Source organism: Bombus impatiens, unplaced genomic scaffold, assembly GCF_000188095.3.
Source record: "Bombus impatiens unplaced genomic scaffold, BIMP_2.2 scf_1162, whole genome shotgun sequence".
Classification (NCBI taxonomy): domain Eukaryota; kingdom Metazoa; phylum Arthropoda; class Insecta; order Hymenoptera; family Apidae; genus Bombus; species Bombus impatiens.
In genome coordinates, this window is record NT_177581.1 from 190,391 (window position 1) to 214,580 (window position 24,190).

The following is a 24,190-nucleotide window of genomic DNA, read 5'->3' on the forward strand; positions in this document are numbered from 1 at the left end:
TATTTTTGTGAATTTATGAAAAACAGTTTATTATTGAGCGATAGTCAAGAAGCGGAGTTGTCTGTTTATTACCGCAATCTTTTCAGTTGTTAAAACTTTGACTTACTACGATTCTTAACTCATCACATGAAGATAAGAAGAAAAATATAGTAAAACGCATTTTTCACAAATGAATAGATTTTTAATTCAAAACGCTCTTAATTAGTTCCATATTATTAAAATTTATTTGATTTGGAAAATACATAAACCTTTTCTCATTCTCTTAAGAATTACAAAATAATCGTCATTATGTATGCTCGTGTTTTTTCGCCAGCTGTATAAAAAATAGTCACTTTTCAGACTATGCATGTTTAAAGAATAGATTAGATCGTATAAGAAACTGTGACTTTTTCTTAGTAATTTTATTTTGTATGTATTAAAGCACTTCCTTCCAGCTACGAGTTAAGATGATAATCAGAAAATTCAGCTGAGAAATGTACTTATTATAACGTTTCCTATCTATAATCTTCGTTATCGTATTTATATTTTTTCATATATATTTCATATAAGCCTTGCCATTCTATATATCTTTCTCTAATTTTGAAAATATCGTTCCCAAAATTGAAAAAGAGAAAATAAAATACATTTATCTTTATACAATACAAATACGAAGATTTAAATTATAATGGCGTGGTAAATATTTCATATGCATACGTTCATCAATTTTTATTACTTGCTGCTATTTATCATTTAAATACATTTCGTAAAAATATCGAAATCATATTTGAGTAATCAGTTGACATACGCATGACGAGCATGACACGTTATATTACTGTATTTCATGTAATATCAGAAATAACTGAAGAAATGGAAAATAAGCAATGAAAATGTAACAGTCATTTACTTCACGCCTCGCATTTATATTATCTTTCATCTTTTTATTTCATATTCACTAGCCCTTAACCAGTTGGCTGTTTTTGACGAGTATACTCGTCATGAAGAAATGGCAATATTTTGTTTTACGACGAGCCTTGTCGGTGATAAAATTAAAAAATGAAATTGTCATTTCGTTAGAACTTAATTCTTAATTTATTTTTTGTGATACATTTTATGTACACATTTTTCAAAGTTTTCAAATAAATCGCAACAGCTAACTGGTTAATCTACTTTATCAAATATATAATTCTGTTGGAATAATAATTTACGAAGAATATCTTAAAATAAAAAACAAAAACATAGAATGAAAGAAATGGAATTTTTAATTATTTAAGTTAACCTTAAGTTAATCTTTTTTATTGTTAAATCAAAAAATAACTTTTAATACATAAATAACTTTTTTCTATTTAATCTTTTAAAAATATTGTTATACAATTAAAGTGCCTTAATCAGTGAGAATAATAAAACTAATTTTTTGTTTCTTTTTCATAAAAATATTGATATCAAACATTTTATATTTGTATCTATTTCATATTAAGTGGAATTTATGTTTTCTTAATGTTACTTCCATACTGAAAGTTGCCTATAACGGAGATACGCGCATCTTTACATAAATATGTGATTGAATACCCACAAAATACCCACTTTATTTATTGCAATTGATTTTATAAGAATGACATTTTGAAAACAAAATGGTAGAAGAGAGATGGGATGAAAGCAAGATATATTGTTTCATTTGTTTCAAGCAAGATATATCAAACACCAAAGGTCCACTCTGTCTTTAACTGATAACATTGAAAAGAATATAAATAACATCGAAACTACTGACTCTCTCTCTCTATATATATTCACCTGTCTTATTTTTTGCTTTCTAAAATAGTGTACTTTGTACTTTTCATAAATTGATTGTATTCAATGATTCAGTGTAATAAGACAGGATAATATTAACATATGCTTCTTTGCTTAATATTATTTCTTTAGATACCAAAACCATAATAGCCGAACAAAATTTACATGAAACTTACATACTGATTTTTAAAGAACAAGGATAATTATTAAATTAAATAGCAACGAATAATCCTTGGATCAAAAGTAAGATATCAAATATTATTGATTCACAGTAAAATAAAATATACATATGAAACAGCCGCCGTGAAAGATAATTAAGAAATTTTCTAACTACAGAATTTTGCGATTCAATGACCCAAATGGCCCATAGAACGCAAAGTATAGTTAAATAATACGCAATACTGCGATTTATATTTCATCGAACTCGATGGCAATGACATTATGCGTTTGATCTTTCCGTTATTACGTTCCGTGGTCGATCGATGAATCACTTAATTGGTTCGAATTATTCATGTGAATAATTACCATTTCTATACGTTCGTCGCGAACATCGCATCATATTGTGTCGCGAGTGCCTATTAATCTGCGCCGATAGTTCAATCATGGTTCTGTGTTCTCATCGAAAAAAGTTCGATCCAATACTCGAGATGACGTGAAGTGATTGCAAAATGAGATTTGCTCGTCCAGGGAAATTGCGGTTAGAACGAGGACTAAAGATCACACGGGGGAAACGCGTGGTCAAAGAAACACGTGCTCACCCAGCAGCGTTTTTAATTTGCTCTCGCAAATTGCACATACAAATTCCTATTAAACGCACACGCATGTACGATATCGGGTAAAAATCTTACATCACTAGTGTTGATGGTCGGCCTGTGCGGTAATTAAATCTATTTCGGAAATGTCTCATTTGAATTCAAATTCATAATGAATGGGAAATTTTTCTAAAGTTTTCCTATTTATGTATGCCTTTTGCTTATATTTTTCCAATGAAGCGTTTTGAGCAGATTGGAACAATTCATTTTTACAGTATCAATTTCTTTGTAGCTATGACAATATAAAGTTACTAAGAATGTGACACGAGATTGAGTATATTCGAGTCTAATTAATTAATATATAAATATTATAATAATCTGAGATATTTGACATCTGAACGAAACTGTAACAATTTCTGTTGTGCCAGAAAAGGAGTCTATAATCTAATACGTAAGAAACAATCTTTTTACTAAATATTCATAATGTTTGTTTCCCTTCCATTTTAATTATTAAATAATACGATTATAAACAATATATGTCCATTGCAGTTAACATTTTCGTAACATAGCAGAAAATATAACATCGAAGTACGTACGAATTTATTACATAAACTGAGGTTGCCATTATTGAAACATCATAATTGATTCACGTAGGTGTATAACGAACATAATGTATTATAATATTTGACACAATATCAAAGTCACATGGAAAGTTCGTTGCAAAAATGTAACAATCAATTTTATGAACCGTATTTATGTTACCTTTCATCTTTGTACTTAATTTCAATGCATATTATTAAATATATTACATGTATTATTTGAATAATATTTGAAAGAAATATTTTTAAAATATTAATTTGTTTCCGAAATGTATTCTCATCATTACACGTACCAGCACATTATATCGTACAATTGTAGACCTGCACAAAAATAAATGAACAGGCAGTGGAAGTAAATATGAATGAGGAATAATCGAACTACTACTACTACTAGTATTGTATATTTAACTTTTATTTATTATATATTCTCATAGTATATAGATTATTCAGTAAATAATTAAACTTCGTTGATATTTCCACTACGTGTCCATTTATTTTTGTCTATGACTATATAATACAATTTAGTTTAGACCTTCTGGAATAGAACTGAATCTCAACACACACGTTAAAGAAATAATCATTCGATCAAGATCTTTCTATGAATCGCAAATGACACTTTAATTCGCTTCGATGGAATCATTTAAAGTTGATAATACAAATTCTTAAGAGACATTTACAACAATGAATTTTAATCAGATCCGCATGAGCAACGCTGAAAGGAAATTAGGAGAAGAAAAGTCAATTTTCCATTATGTAAATCAGATCGTCGTTGGTCGTTGTTTCGTGAAAGTCGTAAACGACATTCAGATCTCTTTTGAGTAAGCAATTTTAATGAATTAATTTAGGGTTTGGCGCGTTATCGATAAATCGATATGCCGAATTAATCTTACTCTTACTCTTCCGTTGTCGATAAATTTCCGGTGGCCCTAACCTTGACAGGCCTTGGGATAATTATCGTATCGATTGCGGTTTCCCATATCGGTAATTAATTATTATACAATTTCTGTATATGAAAACGCGAAATGTATAGAAGTGCACAAATTATTGAATTTAATTTATATTTTCGTTCATTTTCGGCAGAGCTACGAGAAAATTGGATATTCCGTAATTGGGTTTTCTAAATTGGGGGTGTTTTATAATATTGTAGGACCGTATTAATTGCGATGAAATGGATTTTTCCTGCTAATTATTGTTGCAATCATCGTTATTTTTGGATGAATTTCAAATATCTATTTATAATTTCTTATACGCCTACATTGGATTACACAGAAATTTTTATCGCGTCGTGTTTCGAAAAACGTGATTGTAGCTCTACGATACATCTATGCAATAACGAAAATAATATAATAATGTAAATTGAGGGAACAGAAAGCATGAATGAAACGTGGAGTGAACGCAACGTTTCTTCTTAATGAGTTAATCAGATTTAATCTTCGTTAGAATTCATAATTATAAATTCCAAATACGCTCGTTATTTATAATGCAACTTCTGTTACCTGTCCATTCGCGCGTTCAGTTTAATTATTTTCACATCATATTTCATATCTGAACTATACTGGAGTACATGCACTGGCTACAGAAAATATTTCCACAGCGTTCTATTTACTATCGGATTTATATACTACATACTCAATTAGCACCAAGTATGATACGTTTCGTATCATTTGATAATACTCTCGCACGAGGATAAAAATGTAATATTTCTAAAATGAAATTGATAGAAACGGAGTCCAAAAGAAACACGCTTCGTTGGAAGATAAAGGTATGAGCAAATACCTTTTGTAGCTGCTGTGTTTCGTCCAGGGCCGGCGTGACCTTTTGCGGGGCCGAGATCAAAAATTTTGCGGGGCCTGAATACACATTGAAATCCTACACTTAAATTTTACAACGAGGAATTATTTATTTACAAATGCTGTTACATATTATATATTTTTATAAGCAGTTTTCTAAACAAATCCAAGTAATAATTTTTCGCATGCATAATTCGCTTTCAAGGGGCAAAAAATTCAATGAAAGTAGAAAATCTGTAATCATGTATGACTTTTGCAAAAAGCTATTGATATAGTTTAATTTCTCTAAAAAGTACATTTCTCTGAAAGCGCCTGGATTTTTTTTATCTAAAATAGTTTCCAGGATATGAGGACTTTACGGAGTTATACTGAACTTTCATGATTTTTCTCACTCCTTTAAACTGAATCACCGCTACTAAAAAAATGACATCTGTTAATGGTATTATCATTCTGTAAAAAGTTAATCAAAATCGGTGTTTTTTAATTGGGTAATTTTCGTAAACCGCGGGGCCTCTCAAAACACGGGGCCAGGTTCCGACGAACGCGCTGAACCTGCCTTGCGCCGGCCCTGTTTCGTCCAAAGGAACAGAACGTGAGGATTCTCGTAGCTAATTTTACGACAACAGCTTTCGAAGACAAGAGGCTACTTTTGAGCCAGGACATTAACACTTAGAATTGTTCCTTTTAGCAATGGTAATGACGCTTTTAATTTTTTGTGTCTTCTTTATGTTCAATCTTCTATTTCCTTTCTTCAACCAACTCAGCGGTTTTCGAAGCCTCGCGACAAGAAAATGCACATTTCTACGTTCTTCTCGTGGACGCTTGATCGTCTCAGGGCTGGTCCATTTTTCAGAATCAATCGTCTAATATCTCTTTTGGCGAATGATAAGTATAGGTACCTCTATATGTGGACGGTGTAAGTACCAAGTAGACTAGAGATTTTATGCGTTTGTAGGAAATTGGCATACGATGCGTATAATATACAAAGATATATAAAGTATTGAACAGAATAGAGTATGTTTTTATTCTTATAAATTCTATTAATTAGTTGATCAATTAGAATTCTATTTGTTCGAACGAAATTTTAGTTAAACCTGATTAACCGAACTTCCGCGGTTTAAATTCATTTATCTGAACGTGAGCTCCTATTATGCGAATGGAATATGGAGATAACAGGTATGTCGGTGAGCTCCTATTACATGAACTTTAATTACGTGTATAATAAATTTCAAATAAAATATATTTAGATTCCATTTTCTTAATTATGTTCAAGAAAATGCAAGGTGTCTCTGCCTTTTTAGGCAAAATAACGCCAACATGTTCTACGAGTAAAAATAAGAGAAGAACGTCGTATAATAAAATTGATATTCAAAAATGTTGTGCTAATAAGATTATAACAAAAGCGTGAAACAAACACGGACTGGTTTTCGTTCGGTTCGGTACAAAGACAGATTTCCTTTCAGAGTATCGTTTGTTCTTATAAATACAGCACTCGTATGGATTGTCCAAAAAGTAATTCCGTTTTTTTCATTCAAACGTCGTTGGTGGTATTTTTAAGCAGCCAACTTTATTCTACACGATTTTATTTTAATGAAATCATTATACATTTTGACAACTGACATTTTAAGTTTTATATACGAAAAACGTTTTCGAATTTGCCAAGTCAAAAATGGAAAACCAAAGTGAGCATTTTCGTCCTTGACTTTCTTATTGTCGTAAAGCATAAAAATGCGGTACAAACAAGAAAAAAATTGTACGCCATGTACGGAGAGACTGTATTGACTAAACGCCAATGTCAGAATTGCTTTCCGAAATTTCGATCTCAAAGTTGCATCACGTTCTGCAAGGCCGATTGAGGCTGATGAAGACCAAATAAAGGCATTGGTGCACGCAAATCGTTACGTAACAACACGGGAAATTGCTGGCAGGTTGAATTTACATAACCGAATAAAACTATTTTTTTCCCCATCAAAAAAATCCACTTCTATATCCGTGGAAAAACGAAATTACTTTTCGAACAACCCGATATTGAAAATTGAATTTATTACATTGCGAATGTCTGGTTAATCTCTTTCAATTTCGACGAACGCGGCGTAAATCCTTTGGCAATTCCTCGCGTGTATTAACTTTTACCTGATGAACATTGTTCTTCTAACGTTCACCAAATGTCCAGAAAAAGAAATCCAGTGGAGTGATTTTGAGAAAAATGAATTTTAATATTTAACAACCAGGCACCGATTTCGCAATTATCACATTTTCGAAATATAACACGTTATCTTCAGTTTCAATGCGGATGCGGCTTTCTTATTTAATATACATATAGATAAACTGTCTTTCTGCTACCTGGCAGCAACGACTTGACTTAAGCGTTTGTGATTTAAAGTTACAGATACGCTCTTTCGACTTAACCCGACAGCATTGAAGATAACGCTTGTTTAATGCGTATTTTTGTTCTAATTTTTTAATAAAGCAATAGTACATATATTAATGCAGAATATTTTAGATATCCGCCGTCAGCGAACACCACAATGCACGTGCAATTTAAGCGTAAAGAAGTTTGATTAAAATGCAAAGTAAAGAAGATTTCGAAACTGTTCGGTATAATCTCTGTCGAATTAAGACGGCCGATAATCTGTCGAAGTTAATTTTCATAACGCCAAGATATTCCAAGGCAGCTGCAGATTTACTACGCGGCATCTGTGGTTCCACCGACCGTGAAAAATTTCCCGATGTTCGCCACCAAAGTAATTTGCATACAGAGTGAATTTCCCCTGTACTTCCTACGTCTTTCTCAATTCATACCACCTACGATGGGCCAAATGTTTGCGCAACTCTTTTAACAGATACACGTCGCATATGAAGTAATAAGCATTGTAGATTTTATGATTTTATGATAAAAATTTTGCGACATGTCGTCCAACGTGTCAGGCGTTCAGAGAAAATTGTATCAAACTTTAAAAGTGTACAACCCTGTGTGTATTATTCTTTTGCAACTTTCGGATAATAAAACGTTCACTTTTCTGATATTCAGTCTCGTTCCCTGAAACAGAGATTAAGATCTAAGAGCCCCATATCTTTTTCATCGCTAAAACATATACGAAAACTGAAATATTTTTTATTTTCGTTTACTTAAATATTTAAGTATAATATTTAACTGGAATATTTTATTTATTTGAATATGGCCTGAGAAAGTATTATATGTTTGATAATTAATTATTGTTAGTTACAATTTATGTGATTATTATTTTCTTATTGTACATGTGCTATCATTAATTCTTAAAATAAAGCAATTTTTTTTGTTATACACTAAACCTCATAATATTTTTAATTATTTTCAACGAACCGCATATTCTGAGCTCATAATGTTTTGATATTATACGTTACAGACGAAAAATTTTACACGCGTCATTGAGAAATTAAAGATAGCACACTTGGGCTATCTTTTTGACGAGGAGTGTAGTGGAAAATTATCAAAATCTTTAAGAGTCATTATTTTATGCGAAACATTACAGTATAGTGGACCCTCTGTCCACTAACCGGACCAACATTCGATTTTATAACAATAATCTCCTTAATTCGACGTAACAAAATTAATTCTCCTCTCGTCTGTAATTATCTATCGCATTTTTCGATCACGATTTCCACCAATTTTGACGTTTATATCATTACTGTATTTCCTGTTATTTGTTCCCATGCATGCTATAGATAATTTTATAATACGGATTCGAATTTTCAACAGGCTTCTTGAATTGTTTAGTCTGGTTTATCTTCAATCTGTTTGTTAGAGGATTTAGATTAGAAATCTTTCGATATCAACTTCACTGTCTCGAAGTCAACTGAAACTTACTGTATTACTTGAAAACTCCGAAAAGAAAGTTGACATACAAAATGTACTATAATCGTCTTAAAGCTCTTCTTGATTCAGTTTCAAGCTCTCCGTTATCCGAGGCAAAGAAATTTTTCGGCCCGCTATCAACACAACAATTTAAGCTGATCACATTTTGTGATCAACTCTGTATACGTGCATTTTACTCATAAAAACTTTTCCTTAGGATCGTTTTCTTTCAATAAAATTTGAAAGCTACGGTCAATTTTTTCCGATGGTACCACATATTTTGTCATATATTCATCGATTCATCTCGGCATTTCCGATACAAAAAATATTAATCTATTTATATCGAGAAGCTATCAACTTAGCAGATATCTTTAATTCGTCAAAAATATCAGTATACAGTATGAATAATAGTCTTAAATATACAATTAATGTCAAAGACGATCTTACTATATAACGAGGCTCATTAATATAGCGAATAGTTCACTGTTCAGGTCTTTCGATGGTCTTCGCGAAGCGTATGCTTTCAACAAGTAAATTTCTAACTTCTATATATACATTTTCAGATCCGTTTTGAATTTTACCAATATAATAAATTTTATAAAAATATAATAAATTTTCATGCTCGTGGTAGGTAAGGGTTAAGCAAGCGTTCCACTCGCACGTACGAAGACATTAGGTTAAACGTATTAGAAAAATAGGGGATAGCCAGAAATAGCAAAGACGAGCATCGGGAAATAAGTATTGCAACTGGCAAGATTCATAAAAGAAAATCTAAAGCTAAGGGCTTTGCGCCTGAAAAAGTAAATCCAAATGCAATATCAATTACTGGGTTGGCAACTAAGTGATTGCGGATTTTACAATACCATCTATTGACAAAATCCGCAATCACTTAGTTGCCAACCCAATATATCATCTCGCGGCGTTGTAACGACTTTGGCAAAGTATCTGCGCGATATTTAAAAGTGAGCAATGGAGCAGGAAGTTAGCGAGTTCGTTATAAGAATTTATTAGTTGACACGTTTCACGAATAGAATTATCGAAGTTGGAATCGAAATTGTGCTTGTAAGATAAATAAGTGAGAAAGGTCAGAGCACTCTATGCGACCATTAAATAAATTGAAAAGGAACACAAAGAACGGGAGAAGCTTCTAGGTCGTGGTTGCCAGATGAACGTGCAATACATAGAACGTAAAATATGGTTTAATTAGCGTTATTTCGACGGAAGGAGGTCGTTTCGCTCACGAAATTCCACGTTTAATTATTTTGTTGGTCACCTTATGGCGAAAGCACATCTCCTCTATCGTTGGACGTTATTTAAACGAGGCATCCGGTACAAAGCGGATGGAACGTGGAAATCCGCTTTAATAACCTCAAAACGCAGACCAGATCTAAAGTTTCGCAATTTTCTACGTAGATACGCGAGAAAGTTAATTTACTCGTCCAGAATTAATGAATTAACAGACGCAGAATGACAAAATAAGGTATGTTTAACTTGCAGTATAGTGTGCTGTGGCATGCTACATACACAGGGTGTCCAGTTCTAATCGATCCACGCAAATATCTTCTAAATGATCTTAAATATCTTGTAACGATCACAAATCTTATTTATATGTACGTACTGTGGCGGATGAAAAGAGAGTCGTGCGTTTCGTACCGGGACTACCGGTGGACTCGTCAGTAAGGCTATGCCCGGTAGTCCCTGCCTTAGACGTAGAGGAAGTCTCGCTAGGTGCGGTATTTGTATCAATCGCTCGTATATTCGACCGCTAGCGAGTTAGACAGACTCGTTGTCGTCGTAGCCCTCTAGTGTTGGCGTTGGTACCAGCGGACCGCCCGGGAGGTGTTGCGCCGCGTTGACGCCACAGTACCCTGGAAATTTCAAGCTGGCCTTCGCTTTTTTTAAATGGAAAGATACATTTTTTGTATACCGTTCAATGCGGTTTTTAACACTCTACGAAAATACATCAAGGCACTCGAATCTGAAAATGTTTACCTTAGAACATATTTCAATGTTTTTCATGAAATTGTGTGTGTGAGAGACAAGGAGAATGTAAATATAAAAAACACTTGCGTTGTCTTTCCTTGTCTTTCATACGGTAAGTTGTACAAGATCAAAGATAAAATATTTTTTCAACTAATCATTTCTCGGTGTTGAAGTAGAAAAAAGGTATTAGAAAAAGAACGGGTAGCGTATTGGTGAAGGAATGTCTAAAAGAAAGAGAAAAGACAATTGGGAAAATTATGACGAAGAATATAACAAAGACAGAGTGAGTGAGAGGAAAATATTGGTGAAGGAGTGTCTGAAAGAAAGGGAAGAGACAATTGGGAAAATTAGAACAAAGAATATAGCAAAGACAGATAGACAGTCAAACATAGAGGAAAATATCTGTGAATGGAAAATCTAAGGCAACAGAATATATACAGGGTGGTTGGTAACTGGTGGTACAAGCGGAAAGGGGGTGATTCTACGCGAAAAAAGAAGTCGAAAATATAGAATAAAAATTTTTCGTTTGGGGCTTTGTTTTCGAGAAAATCGACTTTAAATTTTCGCTCGGTACGCGTGCACGTTATCACATCTCGTTATAACGGATCTCACTGTAGATCGTTGTCTCGATGGAAAAATTAAAAAAAAAAAGAAAAAACTTTTTTTTTACGTGGAGGGAACGTTCATAGGCACCGGCGCTCTCCGGGGAGAGGGTACGGGGTAGTACCGGAAAAAAAACCTTTTTTTTACGTGGGGAAATCTTCATCCACACCTTATCTCATCGCACGGGGCGGGACAAGGGTGTCGGATTTTTATCTGCTAAAACCCCACGGGCGGGGCTAGGTGTATAGTCAGCACGAGTGAGTGACCGAAATCTCCGGGGGTACTTCCCAAACACTCATAGAAAGCACAACAACATAATAGGCAGGGGGGAGGCAGGAAACCCACTTGCCCGTTGTATATACTTCTAAGATGATATTTGGTTTTCCACCTTTGCAAATATGCCCAGGAGTGGTTTTGAACGCGCGACATATTACTACCGCATACGCCCTTTACGAGCGTAGCTAGCGAACCCGCCGAGTATTTATTAGTTGTTCACTCATTACTATCTCCATCAAGTTGTCCGTATACTAGAGTTTTCAGTGTTGCTACAACAGACACGTGTTTTACAGCTGTTGACCCAAGATGGTTACGTAAACTTTTTTTAATTATAGAATGTCCTAAAAGGCCACGTGCATATTGTCCATCGAAATTTCCCACCCTTCTTGGCCCGTCAGTACTTTTATTGTTTTCCATCTGTAGTTCATTGGAATTTCTCCAACAGTTTTTCCACGATACTACAAAGATGAAATTACAACATGATCACTTGTTATTTTAACAGATCTGTCAGTTATTACTATAAAAATAAATTCTTCATTATGTCAGCAGGTGGTATGGCCCAATCCATATCATAAATAGCATCGCAAACTTTGTTGCTCTAAAAATTACATCGATTGTACGTAAATGAAAACATGTATCATAATTTGAGATCAAATCCATCTTGAATAGTGATATATTACTACTAATATTAATAAGTTAGTAAGTTACAAGTTTCAGGTCACAAAATACTTTTTATAATTTTACAATTTTATACCACATGGAATAATCAGTTGACTTTTAATTCGTAAAATTTACATATACAACGTTATTTGTTTTACTACCAATCTTGCTTAGTTTTTTATTATAATACCGATAACCTGTAAGATCAAAAATTTTATTCGTCACATTAAATTCATTCTACACGAAAGCGCAATAAATGAGAAAAAGTCACTCTGTTCTTGTCCTTCTTGCGACATTAATTAATCACCATATCGTAATATTATCATTAGACACTGACTAAAAATCTCAAATAAAATCGTCGTTTGTACTATTCCGTACTATTGTACTCGAAAATACATGTAGCGATCGAATAGAAACGAAAAGCAGTGGCAACTTTCAACGTCATCTCTTTCCCAAACCAACAGTATAAATATACCTGCATAAGCATACAGCACAAATAGAAGCCTTTTCAGACGGAGTTCATAGAGAATAGATCTATCGTGGAAAGCTTGTAGATACTCAAACATAGTATTATCGAACTTATGCAGAATTATAAGAAAATCATGTACTGCAACAGTCGGTTCACTGTTCCGGCAAATCTCCAATCAAATAATAAATTAGAAAATTCGATACTAAAAATTTCAAAATTTCTGACCACGAAAATTAGAACAAAGAATATAGCAAAGACAGACAGTCAAACATAGAGGAAAATATCTGTGAATGGAAAATCTAAGGCAACAGAATATATACAGGGTGGTTGGTAACTGGTGGTACAAGCGGAAAGGGGGTGATTCTACGCGAAAAAAGTAGTCGAAAATATAGAATAAAAATTTTTCGTTTGAGGCTTTGTTTTCGAGGAAATCGACTTTAAATTTTCGCTCGATACGCGTGCATTTTATCACGTCTCGTTATAACGGATCTCACTGTAGATCGTTGTCTCGATGGAAAAATTAAAAAAAAAAATTAAAAAAAATTTTTATTCTATATTTTCGATTTCTTTTTTCGCATAGAATCACCCCCTTTCCGCTTGTACCACCGGTTACCAACCACCCTGTATATACCAACTATATTAATATTTACTACGTATAATATGGAAAAATATACAAAATATCCAAAGTAGAGCACTCGTTGTAATATTTGGATTAGGATAGGTATCAAATGTTGATACGTATACGAGTTTCATTTATTCGTTCTATTCATAAAAATAAGAATTTACATAAGCATGCAATCTAGGCAGCAAGAAAAATGACGGACCATTATCAAAGGTTGGTCCTTTCGTTAGAGAACCGTGTTATTTTGTCACGTTCCGTTGCCAAATGTGCCGTAAACGATACTCCGCTCTGATTTCCACCAGTTACCAGCCACCCTGTATATCTAAAATTCTGAATGAAAGGGACAAAGAGTTGCGATACCAGGTGCTATAGAATAAAGTCATGAACGTTAAATACAATAAGAGATATACGTAAATGTATATGAACAGTGGAAAGGGCAGGGCATCTAGAGAGGGAGGAAAGCGGAGACAGGCAAGGATTAATCGCGAGTGTAAGGTGTGGATACGCGGAGGAGGGAAACCGGTATTGGTTGGAGGACGAGAAAAAGGAAATGTGTTCTTTGTAAAATAGAAATAGGTACGTTAAAACGCTTATTAGACAACTACTGTGTCTGGTGTGTGTATCGAGTGAGAAGGAAATAGTGGAAGGCAGGAGAAATGAGGCAAGTTCGTTAAGATCCATAGAAAAACAGCGTAAAAGTACGAGGAACAGTTGAAGCCAAATGTGAACGTGTAATATATTATAGCTTTTATAGAGATATGTTTTCATTTATTTTGTGATTATGTGCTAAGAGAAATTATAATTTACGTAGGTATATACAGAGTGAGTTGAAAATCAGTCTCCACGATTTTTCTGGGTTTTTCGATAGTGGGGGAAAAAATGTTTCCAACGAAAATTGATCAGCTTTCGATCGATTACAGATTCCAATAATACATAGGAGAACGTATATGAACTTTATCATTGACTTTTAACGGAAATATGATTGTCCACGATTTGTCCTCATTTGTCCAACTAAAATTTTCGTTTGACCATCCTGCAAAAAGTTCTGATCTTTAAATAACTAGTTGATCAAACAAAAATGAGAATCACATATCAAATTTTAAACTATAATTGTATCCTTAGTTATAGGATACCTTGTTATATCCTCACAATAATCGCTTGTTCTATACTCCATTGAAAAATATTTATTTTTAATTTTCCAGTAGGTAGAGATAGACAGAAGTTAATCCAAGATCTAAACGTGACTTGTTGCATAGCATGTATGATATTAAGTAGTACGGAATATAATAGAAGAACTAATAATTAGATTTTTTATGCAAATTGTCATATCTTTATAAACATAATTTAGTAATAGCGCCTAACTGTAAACAGATAAAATTGAAATAGAAATATACCTGTCAGAAATTACAACTAATATTCTATTTTACGTATTCTTTTATATTGTATTCGTTCTGTGAATTTTTGCATCTTTAAATTTTATGCAAACGCATTAAAATCTGCAGTCTACTAACGTAATACGAAAAATTTAAATATGTAATGTAATGTTTCGCAAATATAATACGTAAAATTACTCCTTTCACTGCTCAATCTGTAATAGGTAATACGTTCTACAAAATGCGCGTTTATTATACAGAACTCATAAATTTACGGATTCAGCACCGGGCGTTTTATCACGAGAATATGTATTCGACAGTGAGATGGTTAATTAAAGCGATCGAGAGGCATGGACAAACGAAAGAAATTTTCGACTTGTTTTTCATGTATTAGGTTGTTCGAAAAGTGTCTTTCTTTTATAGACACGTCTTTTACAACGATACATCTTTATACAAACATGAAACCTAATCTGTCGAACGTTGTGATCCTTATTTTGATAGAACAAAATGGATCATACGTAATTCGATAAAATAATATAAAACGGAAAATGTTGTGTATCTACTATTTCCTTATAAAACGAAAGAAACTTTTCAGACGACCTAATAGAATCAGCCTTTTTCACTTGTACCATCGGTTACAGCACGTCCTTTGTAAACTATTTTTACGCGTTTATTCTATCTATTTTGAAGCTTCATCTTGCACAAATGCCAAATTTTGACCGATTCATAGTTTTTTTGACAATTTGAATCAATCACTACGTTTCAATATTTCTATTACGAACGAAGATGTAAAACAAGATTTCATTTGTCCGAACCCCATCCATTGGAACGAAATTTTATTTAGTGTCCGATTAGCTGAATATGAATCCAATTATTTGGGCGAAACACGAATCCGGTTGTTTGAACGAAAACTCGTAGATAATAGGGAGAATCAGTGAATTCCTACGATACGAACGATCCAGTTACATGAACAATTTATCCTCTGACGTGTTCGAATCAATCCTATTGTGATATCAATAGATTGTGATATTAATGGGTATCAATTCTACTGTGTACAATTCTGGACAATGAAAGCACGAAGCTTTGGTATTAAAGGCTTGTTTCTCTTAACGTTAATTTTTAGAACTCTTAGAACGATCAAAGAATATTTATTAATACTTTACATAAATTTTTGTACGCAGTATGTGTTCCTTTAGCTTAAGGTATTTGTAACGCAGTTTGATTTTAATTGGTAAAAGTGCATAGATTCGCAAGATTTGCTTTTCTATTGAAGTATGAATATAAAATACAATATGCATATAACGAATTAAAACTATTTTAAAATAGAAATGCCTGTCGATCATCTATTTTTCATCGACGTAACAATTTTGATAGAGAATCACAGATCGAAATATTATTAAATATTGTTAAATAGTTGTCTTTACCAACAAGTTTGGCCCATAGAAGATTATTTCGATATTTTTGTATATTCTTTCAAAAGTTCTAAATACATCGATACTGTTCAAAAATATATTCAAACACGGTCACTTACTTATTTTCAATAGCTGGAATATCTAACTATGTATAGTAAATTATGATTCGATTAAATTAATTCTCTAAATACGCAAGCAATACGCAAATAATTATCCTTTGAGTAAAGCAAATGATTTCTCTTTGAATTATTTCATAATTTAGCTACTAAATGAAATGACTTTGCATGTTATTTGGTACTTTGTATTTGGTTAAACATTTTCTGAAATTATCTCTCAAATAGTTTCTCACTCTGTTACATTAGCGTCGTCAACTACGTTAGAAATACACATTTCCTCGTATAATCTCAAACGCGTATTATTCAAAAATAATTGAAATTTCTAACAATTCTGAAAGTAAACGTTGTCACGTTGTAAAATAATTCGGTTATTTTGATCGTGATTGAAACGTGAAATACACAAACGTAAATTTACCACATTCGAGCAATAAGCCATAGATACACAAGTTTTTTCTTATTTGCGCGGATATAAAGATAGAGTTTATTATAATATTATTATATATTTATTATAATATTTCATTCTTTGTCGTGAAAAAGAAAGCGCTCCCGCATCATCCTTTCGAGATTAAGCACGTTTTTTGCTCGTTAAAGGGTCGCTTAGCGCAACTATAGAAATTACACGCTCTACAAAGGTCCGAAGTACGTTCCAGTTGGAACACCTTTGTAAAATCTCATTGTTAATCGATAAAGCTGTGCCGTTTTCCGGCGAATATCGTGCGCTCCTTCTGTTTCTGATCTATCCATCTGCGAATAATTTCACGCCTGTTGCCTCGTGGAATATTTTCCTATTCCCCATTCTTTCTTCCTCTATTCTGGCTGTCGTCAGCCAGCACGTAATTAAAGTCCTCTGCAGAGAGTTGTACGGTGAAGAAGGGTCTCTTTTAACCCTGCGGAGGCACATTGGTTCGCGGTATATCTAAGGGGCAGGACAGAGCATTTTTTATTTGAAATTAAATTAAACGAATACATAAAATGAGGAAATAATTACACCAATAACAAAATAATTGCCTGCAGGCTAACCTCAACGTGTTATTTGAGAAATAAATTACTACAAAATAACGTATACATCTATTGGCGTGAAATATTCACTTTTGAAACAACTGGACAGTTGAAATATTTGATCAGATGATACAGCATAGAAATTAAAAAGTACGAGAGGAATATTATGTATCTAAACTGTGACATCAGAATTTTGAAGTAGAAATTCTGTGTGCCATCAATAAACAACTACATTTTCTCTTAGTGGAACCAAAAGACAAATATCTATGTTCGTATCTGGTAAATTAACAAATATTATTCAAATAGCATTAACCTTTTGCACTCCTATGTCGAGTGTGACTCGACATCAGTTTTTATCTCAGGAGCTCCTTTGTCGAGACCCACTCGACATTCTTCCTTGTCCACTTTTTTTTATGAAACATGCGAAAGAAAACCAGGAGTGCATCCTGGAAATTGTTTCAAGATATAGCATACACTTAAAAATTATAAAATACAACAATAATGTGAATAAAACTGAATTTGTTTTTTCCTTTATTTATTTAAATTGTCTTATTTTTTAGTTAAAGTGAATTTCAAATAAAACACTTAAAAGAGTCGGGAGCTGGTGATAACGAAATTGAAATAAAATTCGAAGTGCAAAGGGTTAAGATAAAAAAGCTAATTACAAATAAAATACAAATTTTGTTCCAACGATTATTTGAATGAAAAGTCATTTCGACAATGCCAACAATTCTGCCAAGGAATACAGTTGTTTAAATCTATGCTGCGGTATTAATTTTTAGAGAAATGTTATCCAAATATGTAAAAAATGTAGAATTTCATTAAAATAAATATCATCTATAATTATCAATTAATAAAACGTTAGGGCTACTAGAGATCAAATTTACGAGTTTCAAAATTTCTTGTTTTCTCCAACCGTTAAAAATACATACGTGCTTTTGACAAAATTGTGTGGCAAAAAGTGACTGATCTGCTGCATTTGCTCTCCATGCTGCGTTGCAGTTCTATGCTCGTTCGTGACACGTAAACGTATACGTTTTTGAATTGATTCGAAGATCGCAATTATGCATTAACTTTTGTACGATAAGGAGAACTTTACATATTATACGACAGTTATTTCTACACAGAATTAAATATATTATTGCGGCTTGCGACAGAATCGTTGCCAATTTTGCGAAATGCCTCAAGAAATCATCCTTAACGAAGATCTAACCACTACAAATCTTGACCGTAAACAACAAATAATATTAGACAGACTTAGAATTCTCCACATCAGATTTATTTTATTTATTTACATTTATAATTGCCAAATTATCGTTAACGCGTTCCTTTAAGTGCCGTCCTAAGTTTATATCGTCTCGTTGTAAATATTATCATTCGCTAACCCTACAAAAACGTCATTGTATCAAGTATTATTTTTACCTATTAGTTTCTCTCTAATTTATATATTTCACTAACATTTCTGTGCTGTTGCTATAAATTGGCCAAAGTGACTGAATACTTACGGTAGACAATGTATCTCGTTATCTATACACAATATGTTAAAACGAGAAAGCTAGAATAACAGCAGAGCTGATTACACCTTGTCCATAAACCTGGAAAGTTGTACCGATACAAAGTGTAAATCTGTGTACCCTTCGCCACATTATAATCGTCTTGTTCGCCACGGCTCATTGTCATTGTCCTTTAAAACAGCGCACAAGCATCGACATTATCAATGGGCAGCTATGATTCGTAAACAGGACAATGAAAATGATAGTGCCGTGGCTGGTACACAATAACGAAACACGATTCAATAACAGATATAACTTATCACAAACTTTGCAACATTACCATTTTCATGCAACCTCGAAATAGTCGACATTACAGAGTGTTTCCGCACTGACTGCACAAAGGGGCGAAAATGGTTCAATCTACGTGAAAGGCTACGAAAATGTAGAATGATTTTTTTTTGTAGACTGCCATAAATATGTCCTGTAAATATGCCCTATGTAACTATTTGTAAACATATGGACACTTTGATTGATATGTGCTAGTAATATTAATAGACGAATGTTGGTGAAATATTTAAATTTGACGAATTAAAGTTAAAATATCTCAGCTTGCGATTTTTCAATATAAATAGATTACTTTTTTATAGAGAATTGTCCAGCTAGATAAACTAATGCTATAATATAAATATAAGCTGCCATTTAAAGAGCCACATCATTTTAATATCTCAATAATATCTCAATATAAAAAATATAAAGTATTAAAGAATCAAACTATGTTTAATTATTATAGCTACATAATCAACTCAATGAACACCTTTTAAGGATAATAATTATGACCTTGTCGCGCAATGGTCAAAATACATAGAATCTATCGAATATTTAACCAACCACGTTGAAAATTTCACTAAAAATTTAGTCGTTCCATCTACAACGATCTAATATGACATATTATGTTAGATAAATAGCAAATTGTTGGTTATTCAAATTATTACTCATTCAAGTATCACGAAGAATGCAAACGTATTTGCATCGACATTGCACCTTGATAAGCATGATGTTTTAATGTCCATTAGAAGACAAATGATTAGCAAAGTGGAAAAATCTTATCAACTGAATGGAACCTCCAACAAGACACATTTAACACATTTTGAGGAAAAACGGTTTTTAAGTTACACTGTTCCATAAATAAGTCGCCGATTTTTATGCACATTCGTATTCCTCAGAATGTAATTGAAAACGTAGAATCACCTCAGAAAATTGTATCACGCATCAATTATTACGCAATGCATCGTACTTTGGATATTTTATATATCTTCCCACGTTATACACATTCTGCACAATTCTACGCTTCCAAATTCTCTATTGACGCATAAAAATCCGCGATGCATCCATAAGCTACAACTACCTAACATATTTCTCGTCTCATATGTTCAGCGTTACATCGTATTCTCTAACGAAACCTAATCTGCGACCTGTGTGTATCGAAAATTAAAAAACGATCGACGAAACACTTATTGGTAATTGAACTTGCAGAAAAATGCGCTATAAACCTTGCTCGAGGTTCCCATCCAGTCGTTCTATCTACCTAGAAACCATTTCCGTTACCTGATACTAACATTCGTTGTCGAATTTTCCTTTCTCTCGTATTAGTCTCGAACAGTTCTTCGATTACCTCTCGTTCGACTATTAATTACCACCTTCCGAGTACGTTCGTAGATTACAAACTGCACCAGAGATTAAAAGTACAAAGATAAAAAGATAGAAACAAGGAAGCAGAGATTGGAGCGAGCTGTTTGTGCAGGTGACGAACCAGCGTAATTAAAGAGCGGAACGGCCACCCTAAATTACCGGGCGTAGATTAAGCCGCCGGTGTTAATGAACTCGTCCGTGACGACGCTGCTGACGACATCGTAACAATCGCCGACGACTATATCGGCACATCGACCCAAATTCATTCGCCATCGAACTTGACCTTCTCGTTTATCGCTCCTGCGTCGCGTTCTTCTTGCTATAAATAAGACGTTGGACGAGCAACTGCACGAACGCACTTATCTCTGGCAGTACAACGGTAACTACAAGATTTCATGAAATTAAAGAGCATTTTACGAATCGTTTTCAAGACGTAAACGGTATCGGTATATTTGGTAATCTTGATAGAGAGTTAAGTAAATCAAAATGTTCCCTTCTTGCTATGTATATAAACGTCTTTGTAGTGCTCATAATTTGCGATAGTTAAGCTTCGATATCCTAAAGCTTTTCTCGCGCTTTCTTTTATCGATTTACGCTGTTAGAGTGCGCATGTAACGATTTATTGCTCATATAGGGCGTCAGAAATTGGATGATTCGTGCTAAGTACTAAAATCGTGGGAAGAGAAAATGAACGTGGTTTGGGTATGTGTACGATAGCGTGCATTATGACGGGAAGAAGTTAATGGCACTTCCATCAGAGGAGGGTGCCAAGAGGACGAAGACCTTTCGGTCAGATGTTAACAGAACAAACAGGCGTGGTTAGAAAGTATCTCCATACCTGAAATCTAATGTCGCGAATGACTGAAATCAAGACTGAAAAAAAAAGGCTTTGATTAGCGGGTTGCTTCGAATTGATTATTTTAATATGTCCGTAGCAAAGATTGGAAGATTCTTGCTACGAACATATTATAATATCGTTTGAATAATCGAACCTTGGCCCATCTTCGACCGATCGATAAAAAGATTACTAAATGTTTCTAATCCTTTTTAAAAATCAACGAACAATTACTTAACAAAAATCTAACCGCTGCAGATATCGGGCGTAAACAACGCTTAGTATTAAACAGGTTTAGAATTGGTCATACTAAATTTATACATGTACATTTAATTTTTAACCCAAGCTATCGTTATCAATTTTTTTAACAAAATATTCGCCATATTCTATAAATGTTGTTAGTTTGGTATATTTGTAATTCTAGACCATTATAAAGCATTCAGTTCCTGTTTCTTTTCTTTATAGAGTGGATAGTTTACCAGTATTGAAATGTAATTTACACTTATAGATTAAAATTGGACACCTTGTATATAGGTAATGATACAACAACGTAATTAAACAATTAAATAAATAGTTTAATAATATACAACTAGACATTAACTATACATGATATATAATTATAGATGATTATAGATTATATCAACTGTATAATATGACGAATATTTTATTTATAAAATATACTAAATAGTAAATAGTAAAATATACTAAATAATAATTCTCTGATTATTCTGCAAAAAAGAAAACACGAGTAAGGTTCATTCTTGTTATAAACCATTCATTATTAATATTATTAATATACGTAATTCTTTGCTTTAATTTTCTGCTAAACATACTTTTCACGGGCATTAAAAGCCTTTTTATGAGACACGAAATGAGACATGAAAATTCCAGGACTGCAGCAAAAAATATAACAGATACATAAAAGACTTGTCGAAAAATCTACGCACGTCCGACTTAATCGGATAAACAGTTGGTTATTTTTCAAGTGGCCATTCGATACGATCGGAATGCGATATCAGCCGATCTAAATGTCAGTGAAAATCGTGGCCAGTATCGAGCGAAGGGGAAAGTTGTTCGGAAAAATAAAACTGGAATGTTCGTTTGCGTTTTTCTAATCGTGCGTAATATTCCGCGAAATATTTCGTAAAACGTTGCAAATACGAATTCGGCTTGATCCTTTGACGTTATCGACTTTTATCTTTGAATTCGTTCTTGAAGTGGTTATTGTATACAGATAAATAAAATGGAATAGTCCATTTGAACAGACAAATTCCTTATTTCATTACTCCTTCCTAATGCAATGAAATTATTGTTACAAGTTATTATACTCTCTTTCTAGAAAATATTTGTACGAAATTTCAATTATAGCAACGATATTTCATGTGTTAAAATTGGATGAAACATCTTGTACAGTACATGAAGTTTATATCATCCTTTCCTCGTTCTTGGAGATTTTCTTTTTTCTCTTATTAAAGATAATTTTCTTTTTCACTTATTAAAGATAGGAGAAATTTTCGAAACGTTTCTAGGCAAACGAACTTCCTGTAACAAATTAAAATTTTTTATTCATTTTAATTCTTCTCGGGATCTAAAGGTGTTAATTCATTCATATTTCTATACTATTTTCTACAAAATTAATGTGCATACTAAATGCAGGAATTAGAGAGATAGCGTCAGTATTGGACGAAGCAAAATTATTATTCGTCATTTGTCTACAGCTTTGAATAATTTTTATCCACCATGGAACTTTTCTTTTAAATATTCATAAGGGACTTTATATTTAGCGATGTTAGTAAAAAAGGCAGTTTCAGTTAAAATTTGATTGAAATTGCTTCAGTTTTTTGAAAGGGGATAAGTGAGAAAAATCGATATTTAACAGAATTTTTAAATTAAATTTAAATATTAAATATTTTAGAAATTTAACAGAACCTTTTACCTACGTGTCTGGATAATTGAAAATTGGATACATCAACAAACAAATTAAAATGTTATTTATCTCTTTTTATCCTCTTCAAAATTTCCAAAATATTACTCCTCGTCGTGATTTTAATAAAAAATTGAGTAAACCAAAATTTTTTTTCTTTCCACCTATTAAAACCTTGATCGTATTGATAATTTGCGATGGTTAAGCCTTAACATTCAAAAGCTCTCTTGGTTAGACATCTGGTCGCTATAGTAAACACGTTTTACATAATAAATTTAATAAAACACTTTGAAAATTGTTTCCTATGAAATGATTACCAGGCTTATAGTGTTTAATGAAAATTTACCTTTACTCTGTTTCAGATACATTCGTTTCCTGTGCTTGCAGACACAATGACGCTTATGAGCCTGCTTCTATCTCTATTATTTGTCGCTATGACTAAATGTCAACCCATATCCTACGTGTACGATGAAAGAGAATTGTCTCGGGATAATCATCCTCTCCTACTTCTCGTCGATCACCGAATTCCAGACTTAGAGGTACGATATTCTCACGCTATGAAAATGCAATTTGCACGAAATAGCTGTAGGAAAAATATATGAGAAAGATTATAATAAGTATGATAGCTGATGCAAAAAAGTATTCGTACACGTTATTATTCTTCAATGAAACGTTCTTTTATTAAATTCCACGGTTCCCTACGAAAGTATTCGAATATTTACCACAGAACTTACTTATGTAGATATCAGATGTACATTGTACGGGACTTTTTGAAATTTTGTTAGCGCTGTAACGAGACACGGCTCTCGCGATTATAACAATAAAGTTTAAAACCAATCCGAAAATGTATATAGGAATTACAAGATATTTGTTGCAAACATACACATAGTGAAATATTAATTTACAATATAAGCTGCGGTGTTGAATATTCATATTAAACTACATATTCATGGTTTATTACTACAGTGAATGATTGACTATTTAATTAAATATTTT

At 32.9% G+C, this 24,190-nt stretch overlaps 1 protein-coding gene across 1 annotated transcript in view; it reads left to right on the plus strand.

Moving 5' to 3' along the window:
* Nucleotides 1-24,190, plus strand: part of LOC100742199 (diuretic hormone 44) — a 79,008-nt gene that overhangs the window by 44,237 nt on the left and 10,581 nt on the right. Inside the window, exon 2 of the mRNA XM_003493497.4 lies at nt 23,557-23,733. Coding sequence (XP_003493545.1) covers nt 23,587-23,733 — 147 coding nt within the window. The 5' untranslated portion in view covers nt 23,557-23,586. The remainder of the gene's footprint in view (nt 1-23,556; nt 23,734-24,190) is intronic.